We start from the raw sequence: 17,348 nt of genomic DNA on the forward strand, positions 1-17,348 counted from the left end.
TTAAAGGTTATTGAGTTCAGCCTGACTTGAATAAGGATCACAACCTAAACAGGTGCAATACAAGTTTTGTAGAACTACTGATTGAGGTTTCCCTGTTAACCATATAAAGATTTCATTGTTGATTTTTCAAATAATGGTAAATCTCAGTCAGTTGGTTGTTTTCTGAGACAGCATTCTAACAAACTTCAGTCCTGGGAAAAATAAGCAGTAAATTTGAGCAAAAAGGAAAGCCTTGAATCTGGACTTTTGACAATAGACCTCTGTATATTTCTAGTCCCCCAATCTGAATGATAAAGGAGCTGTCAGCCTTTTACCAGTCAGCACCAACTGATAAATGACATTAAAAAAAATAAATGTGGGGACTGGATTCTAAAGTTCATTTAATTTGGGATATTGAATTTCATTTATTATTGTGCATACCTGAACTGCCATGTCACATAAGCTGCAAAACCATCTATTTATCAGTGCTACAGAGCTTAGGGTTAGCAACTGGTTTGGTTAGGGCTGTGCCTCTTGAAAACTCATTAATACCTCACAGTAGGAAATACTAAACACAACATAGCCTGTGTACCACATCATTGAGGAGCGCATGAAGGAAAATAGCAAGTCCAGAGTGCTGTAAGGGAGTGAAGCCGAATTGTCAAAATCAGGTTGTCTTAAAGGGTCTGGAGTTGAGAGGGCTGCCTGGATCAGGACTTGGGATTGGTTGTGTTGGTACTTAGTGAGTTCAGATGGCCTATGAATTGGAGATTTGGACGTAAGGTTTAAACATTGTGAATCATTGTCTGATAAGACTGAAAAGTCACAGATCAAGGACAGAGAGTCATAAGTCACAGGTTGAGAGACCAGTCCTTGTGAGTGATCAGTTGAAGGTGGTGATATCAGAAAAGGTGGGAGACCTGAAGGAACATAGATAAATAATCATGTTAAAGAGGACCTATCCAAGTCAAATTGGGGCGTGCTCGAGGAAGCTTGTTTTATTGTGATCAGAAGTGGGTTCGTTCTGAGGGTTATAAACGACAAGCAAGCTTAAGAATTGTAGCTCAAATTCAGATTTAGAAAACATCGAAAACCTACAGCACAATACAGGCCCTTCGGCCCAAAAAGTTGTGTGGAACATGTCCCTACATTAGAAATTACTAGGGTTACCCATAGCCCTCTATTTTCCTAAGCTCCATGTACCTATCCAGGAGTCTCTTAAAAGACCCCTATCATATCCATGTCCACCACCGTCACCAGCAGCCCATTCCATGCACTAACCACTCTCTGTGTTAAAAAACTTACCCCTAACGTCTCCTCTCTACCTACTTCCAAGCACCTTAAAACTTTGCCCTCTCGTGCTAGCCATTTCAGCCCTTGTAAAAAGCCTCTGACTATCCACACGATCAATGCCTCTCATCATCTTATACACCGCTATCAGGTCATCTCTCATCCTCTGTCGCTCTAAGGAGAAAAGACCGAGTTCATTCAACCTATTCTCATAAGAATGCTCCCTAATCCAGGCAATATCCCTGTAAATCTCCTCTGCACCCTTTCTATGGTTGCCACATCCTTCTTGTAGTAAGATGACCAGAACTGAGCACAGTACTCCAAGTAGGGTCTGACCAGGGTCCTATATAGCTACAACATTACCTCTCGGCTCCTAAATTCAATCCCATAATTGATGAAGGCCAATGCACTGTATACCTTCTTAACCACAGAGTCAACTTGTGCAGCAGCATTGAGTGTCCTATGCATTGGACCCCAAGATCTCTGATCCTCCACACTGCCAAGAGTCTTACCGTTAATAATATATTCTGCCATCGCATTTGCCCTACAAAATGAACCACCTCACACTTATTTGGGTTAAACTTCATCTGCCAATTCTCAGCCCAGTTTTGCATCCTATCAATGTTTCACTGTAACCTCTGACAGCCCTCCACACTATCCACAACACCCCCAACCTTTGTGTCATCAGCAGATTACTAACCCATCCCTCCACTTCCTCATCCAGCTCATTTATAAAAATCATGAAGAGTAGGGGTCCCAGAACAGATTCCCGAGGCACACCACTGGCCACCGACCTCCATGCAGAATATGATCCATCTACAACCACTCTTCGCCTTCTGTGGGAAGCCAGTTCTAGATCCACAAAGAAATGTCCCCTTGGATCCCATGCCTCCTTACTTTCTCAATAAGCCTTGCATGGGGTAACTAATTAAATGCTGAAATCCATATACACTACATCTACTGCTCTACCTTCATCAATGTGATTAGTCACATTCTTACAAAATTAAATCGGGCTCACCAGGTAGGCCATCACCCCCCAACAGTATTCAAGCAGGAGTACTTATTGTTAAGGGGGACAGCCACAGGAGTACTCTCTAGCCTCTGATTCCTGCCCTTCCCTCTCCTGACTGTTACCCACTTATCTGTCTCCTGAGGCCCCAGTGTGACTACCTGCCTATAGCTCCTCACTCTCTCTGACCAGACGAAAGTCATCGAGCTGCATCTCCAGTTCCCTGATGCAGTCCCTAAGGAGCTGCAGCTCGACGTATCTGGCGCAGATGTGGCCATCTGGGAGGCTGGGGGTCTCCAGGACTTCCCACATCCGACACCGAGCATAGAACACTGGCCTCACACATGTTCTTCCCATCTGTATTCTACACAGGCAACCTAGCTCGCCTCGACCTGTTATTGCCAAAGCCCTCCTACTCTGTCACCTGCTCCTCTGGTGCCCTCTCTATAAATCTCTCTCCTTTTAAACTCTTCTCACTATTCTACCTGACTGACATCCACGTGCTTGCGCAGTCGTGCCCCGATCAAACCACTGAAGAAATAACCATCTCTTTTTAAACACTTCTTGCTTTTAAGCTCTTCTTGCTGTTCTAACTGGCTGACGTCCACGTGCTTGCACAGTCGTGCCCCGATCACACGTGCATTAAAACACACAGAATTACATTTGTGCACATTTGACCTGGAAAACATGACAACAAACAAGTTCAGTATACCGTTGGAATTGCCCAGTTTAATTTCCCAATGGAATTGCCCAGTGGTATTATTCAACTTGGAAATTATCATAATTATATTCCATTCTGGGAGGGAAAAGATCCATTTTCTTACACAAAATTGTGAATAAAAAAAGTACAGCGTGGTTCTATTTCGAAGCCACAGTACTGATTTTCTGAGTCACATAAATTATTCTCACATACTGTAAGTAAACCAGGTGAGTGAGTTGTTGAGAGGGAGAAAGGGGGCTCCTTTGGTGGTTGTTGTTGTTATTTGTGTTGTTCTGCTGAACACTGTGGACATGCTGTTTGGTGCCAGAATGTGTGGAGACGCTTGCAGGCTGTCCCCAGCACATCTTTGGGTTGTGTTGATTTTTAACACAAATGGTGCATTTCACTCTTAAGTTTCAATGTAAATGCGAAAAATAAATCCGAATCTGAATTAATGTTCTATGGCATCACTGAGTATCCATAAATAGCCAAACAGGAAGAATTTCACTGTTTCTTCCTTGGGTCATAAGCACCCCTGCATCATAAAGTCACTTTCATGGATCAAATTGATTACTTGCTGCATCATGCTCAGGAAATTAAATTACACTCCTGAAAGATTTCAGAAGTACGCCAGGCTTATTTGTTCACTGTTCTTCCCCAGTCTCTTAGTAATTCATCGTACCAACAGCACATGCTGAATATTGTGGGCATGTAATGTTGGTGCCAGAATGTGGTGTGACACTCGTAGGCTGTCCCCAGTACATGCTTGGGTGTGTTGGTTGTTAATGCAAACGACACATGTCACTGTGTTTTGATGCACGTGTGGTAAATAAATGTGAGTTTCAGCTACAATCCTCTAGGACCACAGTCACAGAAAGTGGTAGAGTTTTAATGTTGTCCATATCTTATCAGGAGACTAGAAACTGTGCAACCTGTTTGAGAGATTAAATTTTAATTTTAAATTAAAATTCTGTGCAAGTAGTACATAGTACATTTAGAAGATCTGCGCTCGTTAAACATTTTGGAATAACTAAGACTTGCCTAGGATCCTGAGTTTCTGATAGAGCAGTCTGAAACAACGCTGGTCACCTTTAGCAGAAGGAGAACATCAAACACATTGAACCAGGATTCTTTATCAGATGCTTTGTGATATTTGTACATGGACAGCTCCCCTCTAATCCTTTCTTTCAATTTCTTTCTTGTATCATTTCCTAATTTGCTATTATTTTAACATTCCTTACAGATCCTTCACCACCAGGCGCACCAAATAATTTGAGGAAAGGCAATTTCACTGCAAGGCACAATGGTACTTTCAGTCTGAGAATTCACTGGGATCCACCACAAGAGGAAGAGCTTTACATTCATCATTACAAAATGTACTGGAGTCAATGGGTTTCTGGAAAAACTGTTTTTCTTACAAAGAAAGAAAACTGGAAGATAATTAATGAAGTAAGTTTTTAATTACTTTTAAGATGGCTGGATTTCTTTGTGTTTCAAGCTTAACCCCTACTCTAGAACAGTTTCCTTTCTCATTCTCCGGTATCTGTTCTGGAAATGCTAAATGCTGCACTGGCTGGTTTTCAATCACTCGGACCGAACTGTGGACTGTGTGATGCAGGGGTGTTACTAAAAATAATACTGGAAATGCTCATTGGGTCAGGCAGTTTGTATAGATGGAGAGATATTACTAGTATTTAATCAGCTACAGTACATAGAGAACTCTGCACCTGCTGAGCTTGCTCAACATTTTTGTGACCTGATGCAGATTGAAGATCACCTTTGCTCTGTCTGCTCCCAGTGTCTGCCCAATTCAATTCGACTTCCCATTCCCATTATGACATGTTTGTCCATAACTCCTCAACTGCCATGATGAGGCCAAACTCAGGTTGGAGGAGTAACACCTTATATTTGACATGGGTAGCCTCCAAACTGATGGTATGAACAACAATTTATCCAACTTTCAGTCATTTCTATTCCTACTTTCTCCTCTCTTTTTCCATGCTCCATTCTGATTCACCTCTTACCCCTTCTCATCCCTTCTCTTCTCTTCACCTGCGCTTCATCTCCTTCTGGTTCCCTTCCTCCATCCCTTTCCGCCATGGTCCACTCTCCTATCAGATTCTTTTGTCTTCAGCACTTTACCTATTTCACCTATCCTCTTCCAGCTTCTCAGTTCATATCCCCTCTCCCACCCATCCACTTTCCCCCTCACCTGGTCTCACCTGTCACCTGCCAGTGCATACTCCTTCCCCTCCCCCACCATACCTACTTTGCTGGCTTCTCCCTTCAATCCTGATGAAGGGTCTCACCCCAAAATGTCAAAGGTTCATTTATTATCAAAATATGCAACTCTTGAAATTCTTCTTCTCCAGATAGCCACAAAACCAAGAAAGAAAAGAATGGCAGCACGATTATCAACCCCCAAATCTCTCCTCCCACACACACAAAATAAATAAAAATGGAACAGACACATCAACCCCCAAATCCCCCCCCCCCCCACACACACAAAATAAATGAGAAAGATCCGGCAAAAAACACAGAATATAAAAAACTATAAGAAAGCCTAGGTAACATTCTCTGGGCAGAGTAGCAGGCCTTCCTCTCTGCAGCAGCAAAGTGATTCCACCAGTGATCAAAAGGTAGTCACCCATCTCCAACAGCAGAGCCATCTCCCAGCAATCAAAGGCAGACTTCCCTCTCCGGCAGCAGAGTGATCCCATCAGCAATCGAAAGGCAGGCAGCCGGTGCTCAACTTGCACATTCACCTTGATGTTTCAATCTCCCTCATCACTTTAATCAATGGAAACTTTAATAGGCGAAATAGAGTCAAAGATCAACTGGTGACCCACAGCCTTCTCGCCATGAGGTTCACACACACTGCTTTTGCCTCCCAGAATGTTCTAGGAGACTGTAGAACAGTGAAACACCTAAACAATCCCCAACTGCAAATCACAGTTGCAGTTTGCAAATGTTGATTGTTTTTCCCCTCCATAGGTGCTGCCTGACCTGCTGAGTTCCTCCAGCATTTTATGTGTGTTGCTCAAGATTTCCAGCTTGCACAGAATCCCTTGTGTCGGTATTTTCTGTTATTATTTTGGATTTTCAGCATCTACAGTACTTTGTACATGCATCAAATATTCTTTGATCTGTCTTTCCTTCCTTTATACAAATTTCCATTAAAGATTGGAGCTCTGTCCTGCTGAAAATATAAACATGGTCACGATTTTGACAGACCACCTCCTGGCTTCACCTTACAAAGCAAAAAATATGTTTTTTGGCGTGAGATATTATCTTAATTATTCAGAAGGTATCTGTAGTAGACCTATAAATGTCAGTTTTACACTGAATCAATACACAACATACTCATACTAAGATATTTGTGGATTGATTATTCAAATAGATAACAAATTAGATAAAAATGAGTCTTTCTCACTTATTATTATGTATTTAAAAATCTCAGGACATTGGTAGGGCCTGAGGAGTGTGTTGAACAGAGGGAGCTGGCAGGTCTGTATTTTCTTGAAAGTGGCAACGCAGGTAGACAGGATCATAAAGAGAGCTTTTGACACATTGGCTTTCAGAGATCAGAATACTGAGTATATGAGCTGGAATATTTTGTTGAAGTTGTAGAAGACTTTGATGCCAAATGTGGAGTAATGTGTGCAGTTCTGCTCCCCTACCTACAGGAAAGATATCAGTAAAAATGAAAGACTACACAGAAAATAAACAAGGGTATTGCCAGGACTTGAAGACCTGAGTTATAGAGAAAAGTTGAATAGCTTAGGACACTTATTTCCCTAGAGAATAGGAAGATGAGGGGAGGTTTGATAGAGGTATACAAAATTATGAGGAGTATGGATAGGGTAAATGCAAGCAGGTATTTTCCATTGAGATTGGCTGAGACTAGAACTAGAGGTTATAGGTTAATATCCAAAAGGTGAAATACTTAAAGAGAACCTGAGGGGAAACTTTTTCAGTCAGTGGGTGGTGGAAGTGTGAAACAAGCTACCAGCAGAAGTGGTGGATGCAGGATTGATGTTTAACATTTAAGAGAAGTTTGGATAAATGCATAGATGGGAGAGCTTTCCAGATACAGGATGATGTAACCAGACAGAATAACAGTTCAGAATGCACAAGATGAGTGGGCTGAAGGGCCTGTTTCTGTACTATACTGTACTACTGTATGACTTTATCCCAAGTTGTCCTTGGAGTCAGAGGAAGCAGATGTTATGTAGAAAATGTTATGGCCATTTTGTACATAGGAAACTTCCACAAATAGTAAGCAAATAATAACCGGATAACTTGAAGGAGAAATCATTGCCAGAAAGAATTCTACTCTTTCATAGTATCTTGTATGTCCACTAGAATATGAAAGGTTTAATGTCTCATTCAAAAGTCTGATCTACCACAATGAAATCTTTGCCTAGATTTTTATCTTTGAAAGAGACTTGAATCCACTATCTTTGGAAGCACAGGCAAAAGTTCTGCTCATTGAGCCACTGCTGACAACAAAGGCACTCAGTTCATATGATTACAGTAACAAAAGGATGGATAGCTAAGGGAGCTCAAACCTAAATTTAAGTGACAACTACATTTGCAAATTGCAAATGATGAAAATTATTTAAAAAGCAAATGAGTTGCAGCAGGTAAACACTAAAAGAGAAAGGAATATGTTTAGCATCGCAATGATAATAGACACTAGACAATAGGTGCAGGAGTAGGCCATTCAACCCTTCGAGCCAGTACCACCATTCAATATGATCATGGCTGATCATCCACAATCAGTGCCCCGTTCCTGCCTTCTCCCCAGATCCCTTAACTCTGCTATCTTTAAGAGCTCTATCTAACTCTTTCTTGAAAGCATCCAGAGAATTGGCCTCCACTGCTTTCTGAGGCAGAGCATTCCATAGATCCACAACTCTCTGGGTGAAAAAGTTTTTCCTGAACTCCTTTCTAAATGGCCTACCCCTTATTCTTAAACTGTGGCCTCTGGTTCTGGTCTCCCTCAACATCGGGAACATGTTTCCTGCCTCTAGCGTGTCTAATCCCTTAATAATCTTATATGTTTCACTCAGATCCCCTCTCATCCTTCTACTAATCAGTAATATGAATGAACAAAAATATAGACAACAATAATGAGGATTATTGGAATAAAATGTGTAGGAAATAGGAAGAGAAAAATAGATGTGCAGCCAAAATTGGCCAGTTTTAAAGCACCAATGTAGAGTTCTGGCCATTGTACCCAAGCATCCTGCAGACCTCTTTGAGAACTAAACATGTTTTAAGTATTCCTGAGGCAGTGGTCTTCTTGATTACCAATGATATTTGATATCTATCAATCAAAGCAAGGATCATGCTTTGTCTCCCAGAAACTTCCTCTAAATGTGATTATTTGCTCAGAAGAGGCTAAGGAAGGTTGAGTAACAAAGGATGGAGGTAATATTGCAACATAAAGTATACTAAGCATAGAACAGTAGAGCACAGGAACAGGCTTTTCAGCCCATGATGTCTCTACCTCAGCCCCACTCCCCAGCCTTCTTCCGTAACCTTGGACGCCATGTCCAATCATAAACATAACAAACTCTGCCTTAAATACACCCAATGATCTGGCCTCCACAGCTACCTGTGGTAATAAATTCCACAAATTCACCACCCTCTAGCTAAAGAAATTTCTCCGCATCTCTGTTTTAAATGGACACCCCCTATCCTGAGGCTGTGATCTCTTGTCCTAGACTACCCACCATGAGAAACATCCTTTCCACATTTACTGTGTCTAAGCCTTTCAACATTTGAAAGGTTTCAATGAGATCACCCCTAATCCTTCTAAATTCTAGCAAGTACAGACCTAGAGCCGTCAAACAAACCTCGTATGATAACCATTTAATTCCCGGAATCATCTTTGTGAACCTCCTCTGAACCCTCTCCAATGCCAGCACATCTTTTCTAAGATGTGGAGCCCAAAACTGTTCACAATACTCAAGGTGAGTATTCACCAGTGTCTTATAAAGCCTCAGCATCACATCCCTGCTTTTGTATTCAAGACCTCTTGAAATAAATGCTAACATTGCATTTGCTTTCCTCACCACCAACTCTACCTGCAAATTAACCTTTAGGGTGTCCTGCACAAGGACTTCCAAGTTTCTTTGCATCTCAGATTTTTGGATTTTCTCCCAATTTAGAAAATAGTCTGCACATTTATTTCTACTACCAAAGTGCATGACCATGCATTTTCTAACATTGTATTTCATTTGCCACACTCTTGCCCATGCTCCGAATCTAAGTCATTCTGCAGACTACCTCTTTCCTCAGCACTACCTGCCCCTCCACCAATCTTCATATCATCTGCAAACTTGGCTATAAAGCCATCTATTCCATCATCCAAATCATTTATATACAGCATAAAAACAAGTGGTCCCAACACCATCCCCTGCGGAACACCACTAGTCACTGGCAGCCAACCAGAAAAGGATCCTTTTATTCCCTCTCACGTCCTCCTACCAATCAGCCAGTGTTCTAAGCATGGCAGTAACTTGCCTGCAATACCATGGGCTCTTAACTTAGTAAGCAGCTTCATGTTTGGCACTTTATCAAAGGCCTTCTGAGAGTCATAATATACAACATCCACTACATCCCCTTTATCTATCCTACGTGTAATCTCAAGGAATTCCAACATGCTCATCAGGCAAGATTTTCCCTGAAGGAAACCAGGCTGATTTTGTCCTATCTTGCCCTGTGTCACCAAGTACTCCATAACCTCATCCTTAACAATTTACTCCAATGTCTTCCCAACCACTGAGGTCAGGCTAACTGGTTTATAATTTCCTTTCTGCTGTCTTCCTCTTTTCTTAAAGAGTGGAGTGACATTTGCAATTTTCAGTCCTCTGGCACCATGCTAAAGTCCAATTATTTTTGAAAGCTCATTACTAATGCCTCCACAATCTCCACCTCTGTTTCAGAACCCTAGGGTGTAGTTCATCTGATCCGAGTGACTTATGTACCCTTAGGTCTTTCAACTTTTTGAGCACCTTCTCCCTTGTAATAGCAACTACACTCACTTCTGTTCCCTCACACTTTTCAACATCTGGCACACTGCTAGTGTCTTCCACAGTGAAGACTGATGCAAAATACTCACTTAGTTCATCTGCCATCTCCTTGGCCCCTGTTATTATTTCTCTGGCCTCATTTTCTAGTGGTCCTATGTCCACTCTCATCTCTCTTTGTTTTTTTACATACTTGAAAATCTCTTACTATCCACTTTGATGTTGTTTGCCAGCTTGCTTTCATATTTCATTTATTCATGCTTATTCATGTGTTTGTCTAAATGCCTCTTAGTTATTGCAATTGTACCTGCTTCTGCCACTTCCCTAGCAGTACACTCCGGGGACCTATGACTCTGTTTTTTTTTAAAAAAGATCTGCCTCACAAATCTCCTTTAAACTTTCCTCCTCTAACATTAACCCTTTACCTTTTAATATTTGACATTCCATCTTGACAACATGTCTCTGACTACCTATACTATCTACATTTCTCATAATATACTTCCATCAGGTCTCCTCTCAGATCCTGACTCACTCCAATGCAATCCAAGTTTGTCCATCCTCTCCTAGAATCCAATAAACTCCATCCAGACAAAGCCTCATAGTACTGATACATCTGACTTCAGCTTCTCGTTCTCAAATTTCAGGGTGAATTCTATCATATCTTGATCACTTTCCCCTTCTCTCTCTAATTAATTCTGGTTCATTACATAACACCCAATCCAGTATAGCTGACCCCCTAGTGGGCTGAACCACAAGCTGCTCTAAGAAGCCATCTCATCGGCATTTTAGAAATTCCACGTCTTCGAATCCAGTACCAACCTGATTTTTCCAATCTACCTGCATATTGAAATCCCCCATGACTATTGTAACATTGCCCTTTTAGCATGCATTTTCTAACTCCCATTGTAACTTGTAGACCGCATCCTTAATACTATTTGGGATCTGTATATAACTCCCATCAGGGTCTTTTTTTTCCCTTGCAGTTCCTTAGCTCTATCCACATGATTCAACACCTTCCAACTCTATGTTACTTATTTCTGATGATTTAATTTAATTTTTTTACCAACATAGCCACACCACCCTCTCTGCCTTTCTACCAGACCTCTTGATATACAATGTGTATCCTTGGACAGTAAGCTCGCAGCTATAATCTTCTTTGAGTCATGACACAGTGATGCCTACATCATACCTGCCAATCTGTAACTGTGCTGCAAGTTCTTCTCCCTTGCACATGGGTTTATCAGTGGCATCAACAGAGCTCTACCAAGAGGGATTTCTTGCAGGTCGGTGGTGGTTATTTAAAATGAGAGCGTTGAGAGTGTTTGTCCATTGTATGTGGGTTTATCGGTGATGTCAACAGAGCTCTACCAAGAGGGATTTCTCGCAGGTTGGCAGCGGTTATTTAAAAAGAGGGCTTCGAGAACATTTGTCCATTATACGTGGCCTATCAGCAGCTATAACTGGAGCTTTGGTTCATTCAGTCTTCGGTAATAATGGGTCGAGGCAAGGTAAGTTACATGTGAGGAATAGAAATAGGAAGTATGTCTGTATGGCCGGTGTTCTGTACTGGTTGTCAGATGTGGAAAGTCCAGGAGACTCCCAGCCTCCCAGACAGCCACATCTGTGCCAGGCGCATCGAGCTACAGCTCCGTAGGGACCATGTTAGGGAACTGGAGATGCAGCTCAATGACCTTTGTCAGGTCAGGGAAAGTGAGGAGGTGAAAGACAGGAGCTATAGGCAAGTAGTCACACCAGGTACTCGGGAGACAGATAAGTGGGTAACAGTCAGGAGAGGGAAGGGCAAGAGTCAAATACTAGAGAGTACCCCAGTGGCTGTCCCCCTTACAATAAGAACTCCTGTTTGAGTACTGTTGGGGGTGTGTGGCCTAACTGGGGGAAGCAACAGTGGCCATGCATCTAGAACAGAGTCTGGCCCTGTGGCTCAGAAGGGTAGGGAAAGAAAGAAGGCAGCAGTAATAGGGTCTCTATAGTTAGGGGGTCAGACAGGCGATTCTGTGAACACAGGAAAGAAACACGGATGGTAGTTGGTCTCCCGGGTGCCAGGGTCCAGGATATTTCTGATCACGTCTACAATATCCTGAAGAGCCAAGGTGAACAGCCAGAGGTCGTGACCAATGACATAGGTAGGAAAAGGGAAGAGGTCCTAAAAACAGGCTACAGGGAGTTAGGAAGAAAGTTGAGAAGCAGGACCTCAAAGGTAGTAATCTCAGGATTACTGCCTGTTCTGCATGACAGTGAATATGGGAATAGAGTGAGGTGGAGGATAAATGCATGGCTGAGGGATTGGAGCAGGGGGCAGAGATTCAGATTACTGGATCATTGGGACCTCTTTTGGGGCAGGCGTGACCTGTACAAAAAGGACGGGGTGCACTTGAATCCGAGGGGGACCAATATCTTGGCCGGAGGTTTGCAAAGGCTGTTGGGGAGAGTTTAAACTAGAATTGCTGGGGGGTGGGAACCAAACTGAAGAGAGAGAAAAAAGGGCAGTTTGCTCACAAATGGAGAAAGCTGGGAGACAGTGCAAGAGGGAAGATAGACAGGTGATAGAGAAGAGATGCACTCAGACCGATGGTTTGAGATGTGTCTAAATTATTGCAAGGAGCATCATGAACAAAGTGGATGAGCTTATAGCGTGGATCAGTACTTGGAGCTATGATATGGTGGCCATCACAGAGACTTGGATGGCTCAGGGGCAGGAATGGTTACTTAGAGTGCCAGGCTTTAGATGTTTCAGAAAGGACAGGGAGGTAGGCAAAAGAGGTGGGGGGAGGGTGTGGCACTGCTGTTCAGAGATAGTGTCATGGCTGCAGAAAAGGAGGAAGTCATGGAGGGATTGTCTACTGAGTCTCTGTGGGTGGAAGTTAGAAACAGGAAGGGGTCAATAACTCTACTGGGTGTTTTTATAGTAACAATAGTAACAGGGACATCGAGGAGCAGATAGGGAGACAGAATCTGGAAAGGTGTAAGAATAATAGGGTTGTCGTGGTGGGAGATTTTAATTTCCCAAATATTGATTGGCATCCCCCTAGAGCAAGGGGTTTAGATGAGGTGAAGTTTGTTAGGTGTGCGCAGGAAGGTTTCCTGACACAATATGTAGATAAGTTTACAAGAGGAGAGGCAGTACTTGATCTGGTATTGGGAAATGAACCTAGTCAGGTGTCGGGTCTCTCAGTGGGAGAGCATTTTGGAGATAGTGATCATAATTCTATCTCCTTTACTATAGCACTGGAGAGAGATAGGAACAGACAAGTTAGGAAAGCGTTTAATTGGAGTAAGGGGAAATATGAAGCTATCAGGCAGGAACTTGGAAGTATAAATTGGGATTAGATGATCTCAGAGAAGTGTACAGCAGAAATGTGGCAAATGTTCAGGGGATATTTGTGTGATGTTCTGCATAGGTACGTTCCAATGAGACATGGAAAGGATGGTAGTGTACAGGAACCATGGTATATAAAGGCTGTTGTAAATCTAGTCAAGAAGAAAAGAAAAGGTTCAAAAAACTAGGTAATGATAGAGATATAGAAAGTTATAAGGCTAGCAGGAAGGAGTTTAAGAATGAAATTAGGAGAGCCAGAAGGGGCCATGAGAAGGCCTTAGTGAGCAGGATTAAAGAAAATCCCAAAAGCAAGAGGATAAGACGTGAGAGAATAGGACCAATCAAGTGTGACAGTGGAAAAGTCTGTATGGAAATAGAGGAGATAGCCAAGGTACTTAATGAATACTTTGCTTCAGTATTCACTACAGAAAAGGATTTCAGTGATTGTAAGGATGATTTACAGTGGAGTGAAAAGCTTGAGCATATAGACATTAAGAAAAAGGATGTGCTGGAGCTTTTGGAAAGCATCAAGTTAGATAAATCTCTGGGACCAGATGAGATGTACCGCAGGCTACTGTGGGAGGCGAGGGAGGAGATTGCTGAGCCTCTGGCAATGATCTTTGCATCATCAATGGGAACAGGAGAGGTTCCGGAGGATCAGAGGGTTGCAGATGTTCTTCCCTTATTCAAGAAAGGAAGTAGAGATAGCCCAGGAAATTATAGATCAGTGACTCTTACTTCAGTGGTTGTTAACTTGATGGAAAAGATCCTGAGAGGCAGGATTTGTGAACATTTGGAAAGGCATAATATGATTAGGAATAGTCAGCATGGCTTTGTCAAAGACAGGTCGTGCCTTATGAGTCTGATTGAATTTTTTGAGGATGTGACTAAAAACATTAATGAAGGTAGAGCAGTAGATGTAGTGTATATGGGTTTCAGCAAGGCATTTGATAAGAAACCCCATGCAAGGCTTATTGAGAAAGTAAGTAGGCATGGAATCCAAGGAGACCTTGCTTAGTGGATCCAGAATTGGCTTCCCCACAGAAGGCAAAGAGTTGTTGTAGACAGGTCATATTCTACATGGAGGTCTGTGACCAGTGGTGTACCTCAGGGATCTGTTTGGGGACCCCTTCTTTTCGTGGATTTTATAAATGACCTGGATGAGGAAGTGGGGGATGGATTAGTAAATTTGCTGATGACACAGAGTTTGGGGATGTTGTGGATAGTTTAGAGGGCTGTCAGAGGTTACAGTGGGACATCAATGGGATGCAGAACTGGACTGAGAAGTGGCAGATGGAGTTCAACCCAGAAAAGTGTGAAGTAGTCCATTTTGGTCGGTCAAATTTGAATACAGAATATAGTATTAATGGTAAGACTCTTGGCAGTGTGGAGGATCAGCGAGATTTTGGGGTCCATGTTCATCAGACACTCAAAACTGCTGAGCAGGTTGACAGTGTTGTTAAGAAGGCGTATGGTGTGTTGACCTTCATCAACCATGGGACTGAGCTCAACAGCCATGAGATAATGCTACAACTATATAAGACCTTAATTAGACCCCACTTGGAGTACTGTGTTCAGTTCTGGTCACCTCACTACAGGAAAGATGTGGATACTGTAGAGAGAGTGCAGAGGAGATTTACAAGGATTTTGCCTGGATTGGAGAGAGTGCCTTATGAGAATAGGTTGAGTGAACTTGGCCTTTTCTCCTTGGAGCGACGGAGTATGAGAAGTGACCTAATAGAGGTATATAAGATGATAAGAGACATTGATCATATGGATAGCCAGATTCTTTTTTCCCAGAGCTGAAATGGCTAACATGAGGGAGCATAATTTTAAGGTGCTTTAAAAAAGGTACATAGGGAATGTCAGAGGGAAGTTTTTCACTCATAGAGTGGTGGGTGCATGGAATGCACTGCCAGCAACAGTGGTAGAGGTGAGTACAATAGGGTCTTTTCAGAGACTCTTAGATAGGTATATGGAGCTTAGAAAATTAGAGGGCTATGTGGTAGGGTAATTCTAGATGGTTTCTAGAGTAGGTTACATGGTCAGCACGACATTATGGGCTGAAGATGCTGTAGATTTCTATGTTCTAATAGACGAGGAATGAACAGATAAGAACAGAGAGACAAGACACTCTACCTCGCCCAAGCCTGATAAGCCGAAGCCACTCTAAAGGCTGGCACACTCAGAGGAATGGCCGCTCTGCTTGCACTTCATTATTCTTACTGGCCCTTTTGTAATGTTTCTCTCTTGCTGATTGTTTGCTCCTCAACTCAGAGAAACTGCCACAAAACTCCGCATTTAAAATCTCATCACCGTCCTGATTTAAAAAGTAGCTCTTCTAATTATCCAACTCAGAGAAAATTGGCTCGAAGCTCTGCTTTTTAAGTCTTGAACGCGGACCTGACTGAAAGGTAGCTCTTTTCACGCACTGCCTCTTGCTGATGGTCATTTCTCAACTCAGAGAAACTGCAGCAAAGCTCTGCCTTTCTGTCGCCATACTGATTGAAAAGTAGCTCTTTTTACACACCCCTGATGCGAATTACCCAACTCCAGCCTTCCACCCACTTCCACATGGGTCAGGCCCAGGAATAGATAATGAGGTAGTCTTCTGCCCTACTTGTCCCTCATCAGACCCTGTGCACTAATGGCCAAAAGTCAGAAGGGAAGAATAGTTCTGTAAGTGATGATGGAAAGTATATTTTCAAAATGCTACCATGGAAACTGGTAAAAAAAAATTAAAACCTTTGAGACCCTTTAGGCATTTTCTATTGATTTATTCCACTATCATCTTTCATCTGTACATCAGGGTAAAAGATAATTGTGTAAGAATAATTCAAAGGATCCCATAAGTATCTGTTACAAGAATGTTGCATCCATGCCTATTTTAATGTTGTTTGACCTGTGTCAGCTGAGGGAGGTGAAATATTTGACATAGACCAGAATTGAAAGTAGGCATTTTTGATGAGAGACTGGCCAAAGCATTCAATGCAGTTGAATAAATAAGTTATAAGGTGCATACTGCCAGTGGCATTCCAGATATTTCATGCATGGTTTGTCAACTATATTGTTATATGTTGTTAAATTGAGGCAGAGGGGAGTGGGCATGGTTCAAGCAACAAAAAATATAAGAAATAATTTCAGATTGTTGTGTTACAAAATATGGCATTATTACAGTGAAATTATGTGTAGTTGAGCACAACTATTTAAAGTACTTGGAAATAATGTGTAAGTGCAGCAATAAGGCACAATGTCATATCATCATAGATGGGGATTCCACACTGGTTATATTTCACACCCAGCATCAGCAATCTCAGCAAGCCAAATAGGAGGGCATTAATTCAGAGAGAAAAAAAATCAGTAATATCTTGTTTCATCTGCTTACAGCTCAAGACTTGTTGAGGCTGACATGTGATAGTTGATTAAATATTAAGTTATTCCTCCTGCCTCAACAACCAAAGAATGAAGGAAAATTAGTATTTTTGAGTGACCAAAATTAGAATTTTTAGGAACTGACCAGTTCCTGAAGCCCAGGTTCTAATATTCACCTGTGTTGGTTTCTCAGATTACAGTCACTGAACTGAAACTGGATATATTGCCATTCACAATTAAACTTTTCCTTCACTGGATCTTAGTAGCTGTTTCAAATTGAAGTATTAAAATCTAGCTTCTCCCTGTAGTTCATTAGAGATGGATTGACTAGGGAATATTGAGAGATAAATAATGGAAGAATGAGTTGTTATTTTCAATGACTGCCATGACACAAACCACTTTTGTCTTGACTATTTTGGTTTTCAAATTTTCAACCAGATGTTCAACATTAATGTTTTGAAATGCTAATTCTTGAATTTTAACTAGCTGACTAGCATGAAACAGAACTTTTTATAGATTGTTTTGTTTTGACAGTTTTCAACTTGACTCTGTTTTCCTATAGAGCCTCAGGAGGCTATGGATGAAGAATGTAATCTTCTATTTCATTTGTAAATTTACATT

The 17,348-nt window shown here is 41.8% G+C and overlaps 1 protein-coding gene across 2 annotated transcripts in view; it reads left to right on the top strand.

Moving 5' to 3' along the window:
* anos1b (anosmin 1b) overlaps positions 1–17,348 on the top strand; it is a 139,101-nt gene that overhangs the window by 87,744 nt on the left and 34,009 nt on the right. For both annotated transcript variants that reach the window (XM_073041350.1, XM_073041351.1), the window contains exon 7: positions 4,222–4,427. In XM_073041350.1, the coding sequence (XP_072897451.1) occupies positions 4,222–4,427 (206 nt within the window). The remainder of the gene's footprint in view (positions 1–4,221; positions 4,428–17,348) is intronic.

Source organism: Hemitrygon akajei, chromosome 3 (genome assembly GCF_048418815.1).
Source record: "Hemitrygon akajei chromosome 3, sHemAka1.3, whole genome shotgun sequence".
Lineage (NCBI taxonomy): Eukaryota > Metazoa > Chordata > Chondrichthyes > Myliobatiformes > Dasyatidae > Hemitrygon > Hemitrygon akajei.